Raw genomic sequence first — 20,513 nt, 5'->3', positions numbered from 1 at the left:
GGGAAGAGAAGGGAAAGGAAGGAGAGGGAGGAAGAGACGGAGGAAGGAAGAGAAAAGAATCCAGAAGAAAATAAATACATCAAAATGATGGTTCCATGTTCTCCAAAATTTCTAAAATGAACAGATATTATTTTTCTAATTAGGAAAAACATTTATTTTTTAAAAATGGTTTATACTTAAAGTCGCTTTGGAAAATGTAGTGATACCACTGAAAATACCCAGCAGTCATGAATATAACCCTCTCCAGCTCCTGCCCTAACCTCACAAAGGGACATGGTTATCACAGGAGAGAAGCAGGTTACACACCCCACCCAGCTGCTGGATGGCCCCCGTCAAAAACTGGAGATTCTTGCCAGCAGGCAGATCCAAGTAAAACGACTTTCCAGAAAACGGTGGCCTCCAAGCATCTGTTGAGCTCTTCCGGCATTTTCCCAGACAACTAGAAACTCCTAGCTGAGCCCCTAGAAAACAACAAGAAAGAGGAATAAAGTGAGAAGTCTGAGCAAAGAGAGAATCCTGCAAGTCAAGCAACCTTCACCGACAGCCTCTGCGTGCTGCGCCCGGCTAGGCTGTGGGCACACAAAGACGGCTGGGAGACTAGTGTTCCACCCCCATGAAGTTCAGATGTGGAGAAACCGGAACCCTCATACATCAATGGTGGGAATGCAAAACGGTGCAGCCACTTTAGAAAACAGTTTGGCAGTTTCTCAAAACGTTAAATATACAGTAAAACAAGACCCAGCAATTCCACTCCTTGGCATATACCCAGAAGAAATGAAAACATATGTCCAGGTAAAAACCTGCGCAAGAATGTTCACAGCAGTGTTATTCATTTTAGCCAAAAAGTGGAAACAATTCAAATGTAAATAAAATGGTAAATAACATGTGGTACACCCATGCAATGGACCACTATTTGACAATAAATAGGAATCAACTACTTATACATGCTACAACAAGAATGAATCTCAAAAAGATATTGAGAAAAGCCAGACACAAAAGACCACATACTGTATGACTGCATTTATATGAAATGTTCAGAAAAGGAAAATACAAAGAGACAGAAATTAGACTGCTTAGGGTTGTGGGCAGGAACGAGGAGTGACTGCAAATGGACATGAGGTTCTTTCTGGGGTGGAGAAAATATTCTAAAATTAGATTGTTGTGTTAGTTGCACAACTTTGTAAATTAACCGGAAACCATTGAAAGTGTATACTTAGAACAAATGAATTTTACAGTTTACAAATTATACTTCAGTAAAGCTAAAAGAAATCCTCAACGAATGTACCCTTAAGAATTGTGTGTTTCATTGTATATAAATTTTCCATCAAAAGGAAAAAACTATAAACAAATATGGAATTCTAGTCAATGAAATGCATGCTGAACTATTTAGAGGGAAAGGTACTAATGTGTACAAATTACCTGAAGCATGTCAAAAATAAGATGGATGGATATGTGACAAAGCAAGTACACTAAACTGTCACGATACAACCTAAGTGGCATGTCTATGAGTGCTCACTGTAAAAGTCTTTCGACTTTGTAGTAGGTTTGAAAATTTTCATATTAAAATGTTAAAACTTGAAGAGAGGGGCCGGCCCGGTGGCGCAGCGGTTAAGTTCGCACACTCCGATTCGGTGGGCTGGGGTTCGCTGGTTCGGATCCCAGGTGCAGACATGGCACCACTTGGCACGCCATGCTGTGGCAGGCGTCCTACATATAAAATAGAGGAAGATGGGCATGGATGTTAGCTCAGGGCCAGTCTTCCTCAGAAAAAAGAGGAGGATTGGCAGCAGATAGCTCAGGGCTAATCTTCCTCAAAAAAAAAAAACAAAACTTGAAGTGATAAAAAGGATTCATGAGAAAGTGACAGATACTGAAGATAAGCAAAGAAGTTGTAATATACAGATAATAACAGTCCCTGAAGATAAAAACTAAAACAAATTAAAAACCCCAGAATACTAAAATCTATAATTTAAGAAAACTTTCCTGAAATAAAAAAACGTATTTAAAACTAAGATACTGAAAGAGCAGGTCACATACTTGAAAAAACTGATCCAGAATAGCCAACACCAAAATAAAGTTAGAAAATTGTTGGACTTTAAATGAGGGGTTTGGACCAGGTATTCTAAAAATTATCTGAAACGCCTTGACTCCACGAATCCCTGCCTCTCTCCGCCCTACGGCCCAGTCAGACCTTCAGCTGGGCCTCCACAGGCAGGCCTGCTGGCTCTGACGAGACATGATCTTCTTACTGGGCTCCATGGTACTTACTGTCTCTCCTATTTTCAGCTTCATATTCTTGTTTACTCTCTCGGCGTGAACCTCTGGCCTCCCCATCAGACTGGGAACTATCTGGGGAAGAGATGTGTCTTACGCATCACTCTCATTGCCCAGTGCCTACACCAGAGCCTGCTCTTTCTCCCTCAGCTGGCACCTGACCCTCCAGCACCTACCTTCTGGTCCCATAAACCTCCCTCTTCCTGAGAGTCCGGGGTACAGAGATAGAAAATACTGGAAAGTTGGCTTGGCGTTTCACAGAAAAGACCTTTGTTGTGACTCCTGCCTCTACCTCTTACTAGCTGTGCAACCCTGGGCGAAAAACGGTCTCACTCAGTATCTCTGAATCTATTTCCTCACTTCTGAAACAGTGAAAATAAATACCCGCCCACATCGGCAGTCCATATGGAGTAAATAAAATACTGTAAATTGTGTCAGATAATGGTATTGCGGATATTCAAATACCTAACAGGCACCAACCACGCAGAAGGGAAACTGGCCAGAAACATCTGGTATAACCATACCAGGAGTACCCGCTGAATGGTAGCCCTGGGCATTATTATAATTGTAGCCATTTTGGATCCCTTCCCATGCCAACTTCTCTAGAAGGCTTTTTTTTCTTATTGAGGAATAATTGACATACAAAATTAGTTTCAGATGTACAACTTAATGGTTCAATATCTGTATGGAAGGCTTTTGCAGAATTAGCCTTTTTGACTTTTACTTCTAAACAAGATAATAAACACACAAGGCCTGCTGACTCTCCACAGAACCTAAACCTAGGGAAGCCACTGAAGAAAGAAGGACTTAGATGGATGCCAGAACCGGACACTGGGGGGCTGCGTGAACAGCAAGCCTAGAGCGGCAGAATGCCAGGACTCGCAGGTGGCTGATAGATTGGAGAACGCCTTCTAGTTGTGCTGAGTGGGTCACTACCTGCCTGTTGCCAGCATCAGGGAGGCAGCCGAGCACCAACCAGAAGCAGCAGGGTAACAGTAGGGCAGGGCTGGAGCCTGGCTTGGGGTGAATATGCACGTGTGTGTGAGAAAGACAACATGGGGTGAAGGGGACAGTGAGCTGGCTGGGCCTCTCTTCCTACCCTCTATCCATTTGGCGAGTTAGGTAATTATAATTCAAGGAGACAGCTCTTGAAAATGAACACAGTCGTGTGCCACATGACATTTTGCTCAATGATGGACCACACATACAATGGCAGTCCCATAAGATTAGTACCACGTAGCCTAGCTGTGTAGTAGGCTGTACCATCTAGATTTGTCTAAATATACTCTATCATGTTCACACAATGACGAAATCACCTAATGGTGCTATCTCAGAATGTATCCCTGTTGTTAAGCAACACAGAATTACAGTACAAAGCAATGTGTGTGTCCTGGAGGGGCACACAGAATGTTGCTGCAAATGGGGAGTGACTGAGACCACAATGGAAGAAGGGGCCCTCCACCTTGGGTCGATTTTCCTCTTCTATCCAACCCCTAGCCCCTAAACTCAATAGAGAGGCACAAAATAGGGCCTAAGCTTTTGCATCTTCCTTCCAGGAACACAGTACCAATCAGAGTGGCTAACAGTGTCAAGGGAACATTAGCTTATAAGAAAACAGGAGGCAACTGAGCAAAGTAAGCACTATAAAAGATGCTTTCTCTGGTATAGGTGGTCTGTTTGTCATAAGTAATGGACAAGACAGAAAGAGAATTTTATCCTCAAACAGGCAAGGGAGGATACTAGAAACATAAAACAGAAACAGTAGGTAAAGAAAAGAATCAACTGGAGATAATGGACGTTAAAAATATAACAGTTTAGAAAACCTCAAATAATAAAAAGATAAATAATCCAATTTAAAAATGAGCAATGAATAGACATTTCTCCAGAGAAGATATACAAATGGCTAATAAGCACATGAAAAGATGCACAAAATCAGTAGCCATCAGGAAAATGCAAATCAAAACCACAAAGAGGGGCTGGCCCGGTGGTACAGAGGTGAAGCTTGCATGTTCTGTTTCTCAGCGGCCCGGGGTTCACCGGCTCAGATCCTGGGTGCGGACATGGCACCACTTGGCAAAAAGCCATGCTGTGGTAGGCATCCCATATATAAAGTAGAGGAAGATGGGCACGGACGTTGGCTCAGGGCCAGTCTTCCTCAGCAAAAAGAGGAGGATTGGCAGTAGTTAGCTCAGGGTTAATCTTCCTCAAAACAAAAACAAAAACAAAAACAAAAAGAGATACTAATTCACACCAAGATAGCTATAATAAAAAAGAAGTCTTGGTAAGGATGTAGAGAAACTGGAACCCTCATACTTGGCTGGTCAGAACGTAAAATGGTGCAGTCACATTGGAAAGCAGTCTGCCAGTTCCTCAAAAGGTTAACCATAGAGTTACCATATGACCAAGTAATTATACTCCTAGGTATACACTCGAGAAATGAAAGCAGGGGCTGCCCACGGCCTAGTAGTAGGCATGCTCTGCTTTGGCAGCCCAAGTTCGGTTCCCAGTGCGGACCTACACCACTCGTCTGTGGCCATGCTGTGGCGATGACCCACATACAAAATAGAGGAAGAGTGGCACAGATGTTAGCTCAGTGTGAATCTTCCTCAGCTAAAAAAAAAAGGGAAGAAAGAAGGAAAACATATGTTCACATGAATAATTTGTAAACAAATGTTCATAGCAATATTATTCATAATAGCCCAGAAGTGAAAACTCATAGTCCACCAACTGATGAATGGCTAAATAAAATGTGGTACATCCATACAATGGAATATTATTCAATACCAAACAGGCATGACGTACTAATACATGCTAAAACATAGATGAACTGTGAAAACATGATGCTAAGTGAAAGAAACCAGTCACAAAAGACTACATATTGTATGATTTCAATGATATGAAATGTTCAGAATAGGCAATCTATAGACAGAAAATTGATTAGTGGTTATCTAAAGCTTGGGGGCTTAGGGGAATATTGGAAGTGACTGTCAATTGGTATGGTTCTTTTTTGGGATGATCAAAGTTCTAAAATTGATTGCAATGATGGTTGCACAACTCTGTGAATCTAATAAAAACCACTTTATATGGATGAATTGTGTGGTACATGAATTAAATCTCAATAAAACTGCTGTTAAAAATTTTTCTTTTAAACTTCAATATGTGCATAGTCTCAGGATGTCTCCCCATAAGATACTTATTAATTACAAAAGGTAAAACAGTAATTTTATAGTGGAGAAACTTGATAGACACCACTTTAATCAAGTGATCAAAGTTAATGTGACCAATGGCCTCATTCTCACCATGTGCCTCCTGACACCACATACTGTGAAGGTCACATCACTTCTGTGTCAAAAATGCACAACCTGAATTCAACCATGGGGACATAGCAAACAAACTCAAAGTGAGGGACATTCTGTCCTTCAAAAGTATCAAGGTCATGCACAACAAAGAAAAATGAACACCTCCTCCCAAATAGGAAGAGACTAAGGAGACACGTCAACTAAAAGCAATGTGTGATTCTGGATTGGATCTTAAACCAGAAAAAGGACATCGGAGGACAGCTAGTAAAATCTGAGTAAGATCTGTAGAGTAGTTAATATTTTTTATCAATACTAATTTCCTGATTTTTCTAATTGTACTATGGTTACATAATATGTTAATATTTGGGAGAGCTGTAAAGAGTATACAAGAACCCCTTGACTACTTTTGAAATGTTTTCCTAAGCCTGAAATTATTTAAAAATGAAGAATAAAAAGGAAAAAAAAACCCTCAATAGACGAGTTGAATATCACAACATAGTGTGAGCTGGCAGATCAGGTCAAGGAACTCTTCCAGAAGGTATCAAGACAAGACAAAGAAATGGACAACAGAGAAACTAAGAAATGCAGAGGATAGGGACAGAAGTACCAACAACATCAGAGGAACTGCAAAGGGAAAGAAAACAAACGATGGAGAGAAGAAAATATTTGAGGAAATAATGGTCCAAGCTTCCGAATAAATGTGGAGGATGAATACAAGAACTTTTATTCTCTCTCAAATCCCACTAAAATGACACAGAAAGAATAAAAATGGACAAAGACATTGGCAAGAAGACGACAACAGGTAAGAGATGCCATAAAATTTTGGGACCTGGAAAGCAGGTGGATGAGTGAAAAACCGACAAGAGACCAGAGAAAGCTGAATCTGAAGCCAACAGGAAGCAAGCTGGAGCTGAAAGGCCCTGAAAGTGGAGAAACCAGATGTAGCAGAATACTAGAATGAAACAGCGGGATGAAAGAGGATTATCCGAACGCCTTTAAAAGGGACAGTGAGACTCCCAGAACTCTTTCCCACCCCAGCAGAAACTAGAGCAGTGGTTCTTAACTGGGGAGATTTTGCCCCAGGGAAATCTGGCAATGTTTGGAAATATTTTTGGTTGTGACAACTGGGATTGGGGGGTGCTACTGGCATCTAGTGGGTAGAGGCCAGGAATGCTGCTAAACATCTTACAAAGCACAGGACAACCCCCTACAACAAAGAATCTGGCCCAAAATGTCAACAGTGCTGAGACCAAAAAACTCCAAACTAGAGGAACAATGAGCACAGGTGAGAGCACAGATAAAGCCCCAATAAAGACACAGAAGATCAAGAGAATGTCTGTACACTGCACAGTGAGACCTGAAGACCTCTTCCCCCACTTAGCCCCCAGAATGCTGACAACCACACTTAGACTCTCAGACAGGGGATTGGAGGAATCCTCTCTAGGGAACTGACGGGCCCAAGACAAAAACATACAAATTAGCAACATTTGGGATCCCCCTCTGTTATGGACTGAATATTTGTGCCTCCCCACATTCCTATGTTGAAGCCTAACCCCCAATGTGATGGTATTAGGAGATGTAGCCTTTGGAAGGTAATTAGGTTCAGAACAGATCATGAGGTGAAAGTCTCCATAACGGGATTAGTGTCCTTACAAGAAGAGGAAGAGAGAGCAGAGCGCTCTCTCTCCATACATGCACAAAGAAGAGGTCACGTGAACACACAGTGAGATGGCAGTCAACTGCAAGGCAGGAAGAGGGCCCTCACCAGTAACCCAATCTGCCAGCGCCAGTCTCCAGTACTAGGAGAAATAAACACCTGTTGTTTAAGCCCCCAGCCTACAGCAGTTTGTGATAGCAGCCTGAGCTGACTAAGACATGCCCCAAACTGCCAGGGTCCAGCCTGACTACCTACAATGATATCTACCAGCTGACAACTCCCCTCTCATGAACTTCCAGTTAGCATTTTATTGCTTCCCTCTTAAATAGAAATGCGTAAAGATCATCAGACACGTAAAGAAAGCTTCTTAAAAGAAATTAGGCTAACACATAGAAGAAAGAATTTAGAGGAACTAGAGACAATGCAGGAAGCAGAAGAAAACTAAAACCAAACAAAAACAATACCATTAATATCCTCAGAGAGATAAAGGAATACATTCCATCCATTAAACACACAGGAGACTATTTAAAAAAAAAAGAAATATATGGAGAAGAAAAGGCTCTTGGAAATTTTAAACATGTTACAGAAATAAATTCAATACAGGATTAGAGATTAAGCTGAAGAAACTTTCCATAGAACAGAACAAAAGACAAATCGATGGAAGGTGGGAAAGACAAGATGCCCAAAAGATGGGTCCATGAGATCCAGTATCTGAAAAATAAAAAGTTTCTGGGGCTAGCCCCGTGGCTGAGTGGTTAAGTTCGTGCGCTCCACTGCGGCGGCACAGGGTTTCGCTGGTTGGAATCCTGGGCGCGGACATGGCACCGCTCATCAGGCCATGTTGAGGCAGCGTCCCACATAGCACAACTGGAAGGACCCACAACTAAAAATATACAACTATGTACCGGGGGGCTTTGGGGAGAAAAAGGAAAAATAAAATCTTAAAAAAAAAAGTTTTAGAAACAGAAAAGAGAGAAGATGGAGGGGTTGAATATTACAGAAGTAATGCTAACAACCTCCAGAACTAAAGAAAATGAATTTCTAGATTGAAAGTTTCCACCAAGTGCCAGCTCCACAAATGAAAAAAGTCCCACATCAGGGCACTGTCATGAAATTTCAGGACACTGAGGAGAAAGAGGATTGTGGCTTCATTTCAGGCAATATTGGAGACCAGATAATCTAAAAGCCCCCCTAAAACAAAATTTCTAAAAATACCAGCTAAAATATAAACAGAAATCTCATCTAATTGCTAAGTCCACAAAACAAATAAGAGAACAACACAAGTGCTCAAAATGATGGGAAAACTGAAAACCATAGTGGTGAACGCGAATGCTGACCGCCCTGAGGATGCGTGTGGGCTTAAAGGCAAAGGGCTTGGGACTGAAGAGCCAGATGGGTACAGGAGATAAGGTCTGTGCCAGCCTAAAGTGGGGAGTTAGAATTGAGAACTCCTGCATGATTGAGGAGAAAAGGTACACCAGAAAATAATCCATCGACCAGAAGAGACAAAAAGGAATATTGTCTACCTTAACTTAGGCTCTGCATGAAAGGACAGTCTTCACTGAGAATTCATAACCACAGGCCTCCTAAGAGTTTGGAATTCAAATTCATACTACTTATGTGGTCTAAGAACCCACTACCACCACCAAACAGAGAAATCAATGTAAAAAGTAATCCCAGCTACGAACACCTTTGGCATATTTCAAAGAATCAAAAGATGTACTTTACCAAAATGAGGAAGTAAACAAAGAGAGAAGAAAATATGGAATTTAGAAGGTAGGGAATCCTACACAGGAAAGAGGCAAAGGGAATTCCACAGAATGATGAAGGGAGATCCTAGGACGAAATTGGTGCAACAGGCCTCGTGCATAACTGGACCAGAGTGGAGTACTACGACAATGCTCTCAGAGGGGGGTCTCTCAGACAAAGAAGAAACTGATAGTTTCTCTGACGAGCTTGAAAGTATTGAGAGAAGGTTTACACTTCTAGTAAAGACTTTGGACATGAATTAGTGATCCATACACAAAAAACAAAGCATACTTCATAGTTTACTATATGGCTCCGTTGTGAATAACTTTTACATAATCATAATAATGTAAATACAAAAATAACTAAACAAAGATTATTACATATACACTGGGAGGATGAGAGGAGAGGAGGGAAACGTGTCTATGTTTGCGTGTGGTGGAGAGGAGTGAGGGGACAGAAACAAATCCTTATTTTCCATATTAGAAAGTCAATAGATAAAATTGGAAACAACAAAAGCAGTAGGAGATGCTATTTAGAAATCAGAAGGTAAATACTAGAAGAAATAGCTAAAGAGCATAAATGCTTGTACCCTAGGGAGTGGGGTCAGGAGGTATGAAAGGAGGAGCAACTCCTACTCAAGCTTCTGTGTGTGTGTGTGTGTGTGTGTGACAGACCTTCGCCTTTTAAAGTATGTCACCATAAAACTAATAAAAAGGAAAATAAAAACCCTCTAAAACTGACACATAGCCATATTATAGTGAACTTTTAAAACAAATATAAAGAAAATAAAATCTTCTAAAGACAAAAGCACAACACTTACAAAGGAATAAGAATCAGATTAACATCAGTTCCCAGCAGCAACTACTTATTGCAAGAAGAAACTACTGTAATTTTTCGATGTGTTGAAAGAAAAAAACTTTGACTCAAGAATTTTAATACAAGGGTGAAATAAAGTTATTCCCAGGCATACAAGCCTCAGAAAGTTTATCACATAAAGACTCCTTTTGAAAACACTCTTGGAGAAAGTTCTCCAGCAAAAAGAGAAATAGATCCAGAAGAAAGCAACAAGACATGAGAAGGAAGTGTAAATAACTGAGTAAAGCGCATCACTGTTCAAAAGGCAACGACCAAACGCCTATGCTAACAGTCCAGAACTAAAACCAGACGACACTAAGAGAGGGGAGGGGAGGACTGAGGGAAGAGAACGTGTGCTAAAACACCTGACTCAATGGGGGGGGGGGGGGGGGAAATTTATCAACAAACTCAAGAATTTTATGGTGAAAATAACCATGAATATGGGTTTAGTTACTCTACTCTGACTCCTATCTGTCTGCTACCTTGTTCACAATTATCAAACTGAAAGCTCGTTTGACCTTTATCGTGAATTCCTAAACAATCCATGACATTCCTCAACACACACACACAACCACTAAGTAATCCGAAAACCCCAATAAGACTAACACTTCCCGGCCTTCTCCTCCCAAGAGACTCTGGGGCAAGAGCTGCCACTTTGAGTTTGCATCCCAGGTTGGACCTGGTACCTACCTAGGTCCGGAGCCCGAAGCCTCCTCTCAGCCATTGAACTCTCCGGCTCCAAGCACTCGTCGCCTGCGAAAAGAGCACAAAACAGCAGCCGAATCACCTTCACTAGTCTGCGACCTTCCACTACGCCATCCCCCGCCTCCCACACCCCGCACGACCCGCAGGGCGGCTCCGCGAGACCCCAGTCCATCCCAACTCGCGCGCCTCCCTCCAGGCTCCTGTCCCCTCAGTCCCTCCACCTCCTTTAGACCTCTGTCCCCTCCATGCCTGTGGCCCCTTCCGACCCGCATCGTCGCCGCAGCTCTTCCGACCCTTCCGCCTGCCTCCTCAGCCCGTCTTCTCCTTCCCGGCACCCGTACCCTTGCCCGGCTCCCTCCTCAAATTATCGGCTCTTTCTCGGCCTCCTTCAAAGCCGCCGTGTTACACTCGCGGACTGCGGGAGCTCTTCCAAGACTCTCGAGTGCCGCCGTCCCCCGGCAACTATAAACTCATTCTCTAGGCACCCTCAGCCGCGGCTTCAGTTTAAATTTCCTGCGAGCTCCACCCCTGTGGCAACGTGATCCCTTCGAGACTTGCCCTACGGTGGCCCTGGGAGGACAATATTAGCTCAGCAAATCCTCCCCTTCCCCTCGGTTTTCCGCTCCGCCTTCTCTACCTGTCCCTTCGCTTCTAGCTTTTCATTGGCTGGAGATACTTTGAGCCTTGTTAGCCAGCAAGCTGGGGACTAGTGATGCCTCACACTGAGCTGGTTTGAAATTCCTAGGAGTTCGATAATAAAAAACAAAATAAGCCGAACACCTAGAGAGCATTTATGTTTTACATGAAAATTTCACATACACATCATTTCATCTTCACATCTTTCTCTCCCTCTTTCTCTGCTTACCTATCCAACAAAAAAAATTCTCAATTCCTCACTTCCCATCTTCTCTTCAACTCACTTAATTAGACTTTGATCTTCACCTCTCCACTAAAACTGGGCGTACTTATCCAGGTCAACTGTGACTTCCACGTTCCTAAATCCTATGGTCACTTTGCTATCCTCATCCTATCCGACTTCTAGAACACTGAAACAGAGTACTCCCTCCTTCTTGAAACAACTTTCTTCTTTTTGCTTCCATTTATATCCATTTTCACCTTACCTCAATGGCTCCTCCTCAATTTCCTTTGCTGGATCCAAAGCCAATGTTCCGCCTATAAATGTTGGAGTAGCCAAGGCTTTAGACCTTAGCCCTTAGCACCCAGCCCTCTTCTCTTCCCTATTAACACTCTCTCCCTAGTATATCTCACCCAGCTCCTTGGCTTTACAATTCAGCTCTATGCTAATGCCTGCAGAATTCCTCTCTCTGGTTCTGACCCCTCCCCTGATCTCCAGACTTATATGCTCAAATGCCTACTGGACATTTCCATTTGGATGTCCAATAGTTATCTCAGGCTTAACATGTTCAAAACAGAACATTTGTTCCACTCACCTACTCCCCTGAACGCCCACCTATACTTCTCCCAGTCTTCCCCATCTCAGTAAATATCACATCATCTCCTCAGTTGTTTAAACCAAAAGCCTAGAAATGTATCTTTCAGTACTTTCCCTTATCCCCTATCCCTACTCCAAAAACAAGTTCTACAAACTCCAAAGTGCTTCTTGAATCAGACCACTGCTACCATCCTAAGTCCAAGCCACTATAATTTCTTGCTCAAAGTACTGCGCCAATTCCTAACACTACTTCTGTTCTTCAGTAGCTTCCTACCTCTCCCCAATATAATCCATTCTCCATACACAGCCAGAATGATATTCTTTAAACACTATGGTAGAGGTAACTGTACCACATGGACTTGGTATTCCTCCTAGTGGGGTCCCTCCCTGCAGAAGATTATAGATCCCGGCCCTACTGAACTAAAGCTTGGTCATGTGACTTACTTTGGCTAATGAAAAAGAAAAATAGTGGCGTATCACTTCCAAGCACAAGCTTTAAAAGCCAGTATGTTTTACCAAGTTCTTTTTCCCCATCCCAATGACTGGCAATGTCCTAGCTAGAGGCCGCCCTGTCAACTTGGGTTTCTTAGTGAAAATGACATGGAACAGAACCATGGGCAACCCATAGTAGATTTGCAGCATGAGCAAGAAGCGGCCTTTTGTTGTTGTAAACTAGCGAGATTTTGGCATCATTTGTTATCATATCATAATCTAGCTCAAGTTTCTCAAAGCGTGGCTCAGACCTTTCAGAAGATTCCATGAGGTCAAAACTATTTTTACAATTATTCTAAAAACTCTCATGAATGTTCAGTGGAGTACATGGAAGCAAAAATGAGAATCCAACACTTTTCTGTTAAGCCAGATATTAAAGAAATTTGCAGAATGTAAAACAATGACATTCTTCTAATTATTTTTGTTTTGGAAAATATATTTTCATTAAAAATGCGCTATTTATGTTAACACGTAGCAGGCTTATTCTTAAATGAACAAACTAATATTTTAAAATTTTCTCTTTTAATTTCTAATTTTATTATCAAATATATTTTATAAATACGTATAAATAAATATACAAATACGTAAAATACATATGCTTATATAAATTTAAAAATACCCACATTTTGGTAGCCAGTCTCCAAGATAGCCTGCAATGATTCTTGATTCCTGGTAGTCATGCCCACATAAAATAGGGCTATATATACCAATAGAATTATGAGAAAATGACAATGTGTGACTTCTAAGGCTAGGTCATAAAAGACATTTCAACATCTGTATTGCTGTTTCTTGGGTCACCTGCCATGAGGGAAGCCAGCAGTCATGACACGAGGACGCTCAAGTACGCCTATAGAGAGGCTCATGTGGAGACAAACTGAGGCTTCCTGCTAACAGCCAGCACCAAGCTCCCCCTCATATGCCTGGACCATCTGGCAAGCAGATCCTTCAGCCGTGGTCTAGCTTTCAGATGACTGCAACCTCACGAGATCCCAAGCCAGGAGATCCCAGCCAAGCTGCTCCCAAATTCCAGGCCCACAGAAACCAGAGAAAATAAATGATTAGTGTTGTTTTAAGTTATTAAATTTTGGGGTGATTTGTACACAACAATAGATAACTAATATACTACACATAAGCAAAAAAGCTGTTTGGGATTTCAATTTCTAAAAATGTAAAGGGACCTGAAACCAAAACTTTCAGAATTGCTAACCTAGCCTACCCTGACAGATACAAATAAAATCAGATCGAATTACCCTCCTTTCAAAAACTCCCAGTGGCTTTCCCTGTTTGCCCCTCCGACCAAACTTCTGTCTTGAACAGGCCAAGCTGATCCCTGCCTTAGGGCATTTGCACCAACAATTTTATTCCTAGATCTTCTCTTTCCTTTTTGGGATCAGATCAAATCTCACGTTTTAGGATAGGACTTCTGAGACCACCCAATCTCACAGTAGCTCCTCCATTTTCTTGACAGCTAGGCCACTTGGGTTGATTTTCTTCACAGCACTTATATGATCAGAAAGTATCTTATTTGTTTACTTGTTTATTGTCTCTATTTCCCCCCTAGAATGTAAGCCCATAAGAGTGAGGACCTTTTCTGTTGTACTCACTGCTGCATCCCCAAAGAACATAGTAGGTGCTTAGTGAACATTTGTTGAATGAATCTCTCTGATCTTCATTTTTTCATTTGTAAAGTCAAGATAGTAATAGCCACCAGGCAGTGAGGTTTAAAGATTAAAGATGTGTTTAGCACAAAGTCAGTGACCAGAAAAAGGTAGCTTTTACTATGTGGCAGAAAATATTTTGGGTTAATAATTCAAAATTTTCTTTCTCATCGTTTTTCTTGATTCCTGATGGGAAGTGCTTAGAATTTTAAAAAAAGGGGCCGGCCTGGTGGCGCAGCAGTTAAGTGCACATGTTCCGCTTCTCGGTGGCCTGGGGTTCACTGGTTTGGATCCCAGGTGTGGACATGGCACCGCTTGGCAAATGCCATGCTGTGGTAGGCGTCCCACGTATAAAGTAGAGAAAGATGGGCACGATGTTAACTCAGGGCCAGTCTTCCTCAGCAAAAAGAGGAGGACTGGCAGTAGTTAGCTCAGGGCTAATCTTCCTCAAAAAAAAAAAAAAAATCAGCTCATCACAGAACAAAGGCTGATTTCCCAATATCTAAAAAACCCAATAGATACCGCAAAGACCAGTAACCCAACTGAAAATGGGTAAGGGAACATTCACAGAAAGGAAATACAAAGAGCATTCAAATATGCTCAACCTCACCTAAAATAAAAGAAATGCAAATTAAATCTACACCAACCTGCCATTTTTCACTTAGACTGGCAGAGATCAATTTTGCTTGATGGGGCCAAACTGCCTTACATACTGGTTGTATCAGTCTCTTCTGCAAGGCAATTTGGCCTTATGTAGCAAAATTACAAATGTACATATCTTTCCACCCAGGAACCCATTTCTAGGAGTTATTTTACAGATATATTCACACACATGTGATATGATTCATGTCATAAAGCTTCTACCCAGCTCTGCAGCAGCTGCCAGTCCGATGGCGCTTACCAGAGAAACGCCTGTGAAATAACGACACGGAAAAGGATGCAGATATATTGATTTAATTATTGTATTTTGCAAATACACATGGAGTGCTTTCTATGATGTTCAAAGTGCTTTAATAATAGTCATTAGTTTAATCCTCATAATGCTATGAGGCAGGGAGTAACTATGCCCATTTTATACATGGGAACACTGAGGTTACAGCTTGCTTGAGGTCACACAACCCGAAAGTATTAGTGCTGGATGGCAGCCTGACTTCAGCAGCCACACTGTTAACACTGCTCTCTGCTGCCTCTCAACTTAAGGCAAAACGGAAAAAGAAAACCAGTACAGTGATATTAAAATTTGACAAAATACACTTTCAGAGATAAAAAATTATTTGGGATACAGGTGTCATTGTTTGATGATAAATAATTCGCCAGGAACTATAATAATCTAGTACTTGTATGAATCTAACAACATACCTTCAAAATATTTAAGGCAGATATACAAGGGAAGACTGAAAAATCTATAAATATAGTGAGACATTTTAGCATACTTTTCCCCAAAAAAGCATGATAGATGGAACAAAAATAAAATGAAATTAGTAACACATAAAAGATTAAATGATATAACTTCAATATACAAATATTAGAAAATGAATACTATTTTCCAGTACACATAGAACATTATAAAAATTGGTTTATAGAAGGCCACTAAAGTATCAACCAATACCAAAGAATCAACATCATACAGAGCATAACCTACGACCACAATATAATGAAATTAGAATTCAACAACAGATTTTTTTTTCCTGCTTTTTCTTCCCAAATCACCCCAGTACCTAGTTGTATATTTTAGTTGTGGGTCCTTCTAGTTGGGGCATGTGGGATGCCGCGTCAACGTGGCCTGATGAGTGGTGCCATGTCCATGGCTAGGATCCGAACTGGCGAAACCCTGGGTGCCCGAAGTGGAATGCGCAAACTTGGCCACGGCGCCAGCCCCAACAGATATACTTTTTTTAAAAGTAGTAAAACAAAACGCATACCTCTAGAAATTTAAAACTACACTTTGTAGTAATTCATGATAGGAGAATAAAACAATAGAAATTGTACTATATTTAGAACTCCAACAATGAAAAAGTACACATCACCAGCTGTGAGATTCCTTTTATTTAAAAAAAATTTTTTTTGAGGAAGATTAGCCCTGAGCTAACTGCTGCCAATCCTCTTCTTTTTGCTGAGGAAGACTGGCCCGGAGCTAACATCTATGCCCACCTTTCTCTACTTTATATGTGGGACTCCTGCCACAGCATGGTCTGATGAGTGGTGCATAGGTCAGCCCCCAGGATCCGAACTGGTGAACCCCGGGCTGCTGAAGCAGAACGTACAAACTTAACCACTGTGCCACCAGGCTGGCCCCAAGATTCCTTTTAAAAAGTTGTAACATTCAGGTAAATGTATGACCTTAAACATATATGCTATATTGGAAAATAAGACAGACTGAAAATGAATCAGCTAAGTGTTCAACTTGAGAAATCAGAATATGAACAACAGAGTGCTCCCAAAGATTACAGATGGTCAGAAATAATAAAGAATAGAAATTAATGAAAAAGCAAAAAAATAAAAAGTGTACTCCTACCAATCAGTATGGAAAAGACAAATAAATAAACCAATAGAGAAATCCGCAAGAGATATACACAGGCAATTCAGAGATGAGGAAATTTTAATGGCTAATAAACATTAAAAAATGCTCAAATTCACTAGTAATTAGGAAAATGCAAATTAAACAATTAGATGCCATTTCACACCCATTCAAAAATTAAAGTATATTAAAACCAAGTTTTAGGAAAAATGTGAAGAAAAGGACGGCAGTGTACACTGGGCCAAAGCCCTTGGGAGAGGGATTTGGTGACATTCAGTAAGGCATATGCCCTTCAACCCAGCAATTCTGTTTCTAGGTATATCCTGCTCCCCAAAGAGAGGTGCACATCCCTCGGGCACAAGATAATCACAGAGGTGCTGAAAGGACATATTAGAATTTAAATTTATTTTTTATCTACAAGAAAAACAATTAAGCTTTACTAATCTTTAGGAAGCAGATTGATACTAGTACCCTCCCTGGGCCTCTCCTGTCAGACACCCTGGGTTGTGCAGCAAGGCAGGGGCGTTATCTGGGTAAGGAGTAAAGGGAGCTTCACATCTGAGGTGCTGCATGTGTTCTCTTTCAGCGTTCACTGGTGTGTTTGCTTTCCTGGGTTCTATGCAGTTTACACACGCCCAGATAAATGGATTTACAGCCTAATGCTATCTGGATTTAATTTTCCTAATCCCCCAAAGTGAACAAGGGGTTTAACAAGATTCCTTTGAAGAAGCAAGATTAAGATTACAAACAATCCTAATGACTCACACAGAAGTGCACACTCCAGGTACAAACACTCAGGTTCAATGAAAATCCAAGCGAGGACGGGGAGTCGGCTGGCCAAGGAGTGAGAAAATCACTCAAGTTCAAGAGAAACTCTGGCCAGTAATGAATCCTTACCATTATGGAACTACAAACTCAAAAATGGCTAGGATGGCAAATTTTATGTTACGTGCATCTCACCACAATTAAAAATAAAATTAAAAAAAAAAGTGGGGAAAGTAATGAGTATATTCACCCACATTGACTAAGGATTTTTTTTTTTAAGATTTTATTTTTTCCTTTTTCTCCCCAAAGCCCCCTGGTACATAGTTGTGTATTTTTAGTTGTGGGTCCTTCTAGTTGTGGCATGTGGGATGCTGCCTCAGCATGGCTTGACGAGCGGTGCCATGTCCGCACCCAGGATTCGAACTGGTGAAACCCTGGGCTGCCCAAGCGGAGCGCACGAACTTAACCACTCGGCCATGGGGCCAGCCCCTCACTTGATTTTTGTATCACAAATAAGTAAATACTTGCAATATTATTTACTGCATTTTTAAGTTGCCCTTTTTATAATTATCTTCTTGGTTGTTTTTGTTTTTACTTATTTATTTGAAGAAGATTAGCCCTGAGCTAACATCTGCTGCCAAACCTTCTCTTTTTGCTGAGGAAGACTGGCCCTGAGCTAACATCCATGCCCACCTTCCTCTACTTTATATGTGGGGCGCCTACCACAGCATGGCTTGACAAACAGTGTATAGGTCCACACCTGGGATCTGAACCAGTGAACCCTGGGCCACAGAAGTAGAACGTGTGAACTTAACCGCTGTGCCATCGGGCTGGCCCCTATAGGTATCTTCTTGTATGTCTTATGATGGACATACTAATTTGGTATAGTGGTTCACATATGTAATTCATAAATAAATACATATTCATACATTGGAGGTGCATGGTGAAAATATCTTTACTGCTAAGAGTTATGTGGCAAAAATATGTTTGATGCTCACTGGCCTAGAGAAACCTTCCTACGGGTGGGCAAGGAGACATAGAAGAATGTGAATTGAGGGGCCGGCTTGGTGGTGCAGCAGTTAAGTTCACACATTCTGCTTCTCAGTGGCCCCGGATTCGCCGGTTCGGATCCTGGTGCGGACATGGCATCGCTTGGCAAAAGCCATGCTGTGGTAGGCATCCCACATATAAAAAAAGTAGAGGCAGATGGGCATGAATGTTAGCTCAGGGCCAGTCTTCCTCAGCAAAAAGAGGAGGATTGGCAGCAGATGTTACCTCAGGGCTAATCTTCCTCAAAAAAAAAAAAAAAAGTGAATTGAAGCACTATTTGGAAAACTGGGAAATAACTGAAATGTCCATCAAGAGAGGAATGGGTCAACTGGGGCATATTCAAGCAGTGGAATACTATACAGTGGTTTAAAAGGATGGATAAGAGCTACATGTATCAACATGGGTAAATACTTTAAACAATCAAGTGAAAAAAAGTACACTGCAGAATGAAAAGTCCAACATGCAAAACAATGTGATATATTGTTTATGGATACATACACACAGATGGATACATAAGTACATAGATATGTTGTAATATGTATTACATATGTAGCAATATGTACTATGTTTCAAAACATTCAAGCAGAAGATAAACACCAAATTCAGGAATACTGGTTACCTCTGGGGAGGGAAGGAAGAAAATGAGATTGGAGGGAGGGCTTCAAGTAGCCTTTATTTCTTAAAAAAAAAAAAAAAAAAGATGCAAGGTAAATAAACATAACATATAGTTTGTAATTTTTAAAACAAGATGTTTTAAAACTGGTCCCCCTGAGTTCTCCTCCCTGGTAACAACCATCCTCACATCCTTGTGTATCTTTCCAGAGATATTTTATGCATATGCTAGAACACATATGTACAGTAGTCTCCTTACCTCACCTTCTTTTTAAACACAAATGATAGCAAACATTACATACTGTTCTGAGATTTACTTTTTTCTTAACAACGTATCTCGACTTTTGTTACATGTCAGTACATAAAGAACTTCCTTCATTTTTACAGCTGCACAATACTTCATTTGGCTTTTTTGAGTTAGTCTCCTACAGAGAAAACGTAGACTATTTCTGTTCTTTTACTACAATAAGCTTCACTGCAATGAATATCCTTATAAATATGTCATTCTGCACAAATGTATCATAAGAAACTCCCAGAAGCAGAAATGCTAGGTCTTTTCAAATTGCCCTCCAACAAGATTTTATCGATTCACTTCCTGCTCCAGCATTTTCCAATGCCTGTTACCCAATCACAGATCAATAGTGTATTATCAGACTTTATGATCTGAAAAGCAAACATAGTATCTCATTGCAAGTTTAAATTGCATATATATTTTTTAATTCTTTTTTTTTTTTTTTGCTGAGCAAGATTTTTGTGGAGCTAACATCTGTGCCAATCTTCCTCTGTTTTGTATGTGGGATGCTGCCACAGCATGGCTTGATGAGCAGTGTGTAGGTCCCCGGCTGGGATCCGAACCCATGAACCATGGGCTGCCAAAGTGAAGCACACAAACTTAACCATTACATCACCAGACTGGCTCCATAATTTGCATATTTTTAAAATTAGAAACGTGACAGCACATTTTTATAGTGTAAAAAGCCATTTTGAATTTTTCTGTAAGCTTTCTGTCATTTGTCCAGTTGAATGAATTTTTTTGGGGGGGGAGATGATTAGCCCTGAGCTAACATCTGCTACCAATCCTCTTTTTTACTGAGGAAGACTGGCCCTGAGGTAACATCTGTGCCCATCTTCCTCTCTTTTGTATGTGGGATGCCCCCACAGCATGGCTTGATGAGCAGTGTACAGGTCCATGCCCAGGATCCAAACCTGTGAACTCTGGGCCACCAAACCAGAGTGAACAACCCTAACCACTATGCCACTAGTCCGGCCCCTCCAATGAGGACACTTTTTAATGCAGGGTCTGGAGACCCTTTGCTCAGTTTTGTGAGAAGCTCCTGATGCCTTCAAAAAACCTCTGTGCATTATACCAATATCAATTTCCTGATTTTGATATTGTACTAGAATTATGTAAGATGTTACCACGGGA

General features: G+C 41.1%; 1 protein-coding gene across 1 annotated transcript in view; it reads right to left on the bottom strand.

The window, feature by feature from the left end:
- DBF4B (DBF4 zinc finger B) overlaps positions 1 to 11,042 on the bottom strand; it is a 31,111-nt gene extending 20,069 nt beyond the window's left edge. The window contains 4 exon segments of the mRNA XM_046674550.1: positions 307 to 461; positions 2,269 to 2,349; positions 10,525 to 10,587; positions 10,881 to 11,042. Coding sequence (XP_046530506.1) covers positions 307 to 461; positions 2,269 to 2,349; positions 10,525 to 10,558 — 270 coding nt within the window. The 5' untranslated portion in view covers positions 10,559 to 10,587; positions 10,881 to 11,042.
- Positions 11,043 to 20,513: the final 9,471 nt, after the last annotated feature.

This window comes from Equus quagga, chromosome 11, assembly GCF_021613505.1.
Source record: "Equus quagga isolate Etosha38 chromosome 11, UCLA_HA_Equagga_1.0, whole genome shotgun sequence".
NCBI lineage: Eukaryota > Metazoa > Chordata > Mammalia > Perissodactyla > Equidae > Equus > Equus quagga.
This window is presented reverse-complemented; position numbering and strand designations above follow the sequence as displayed.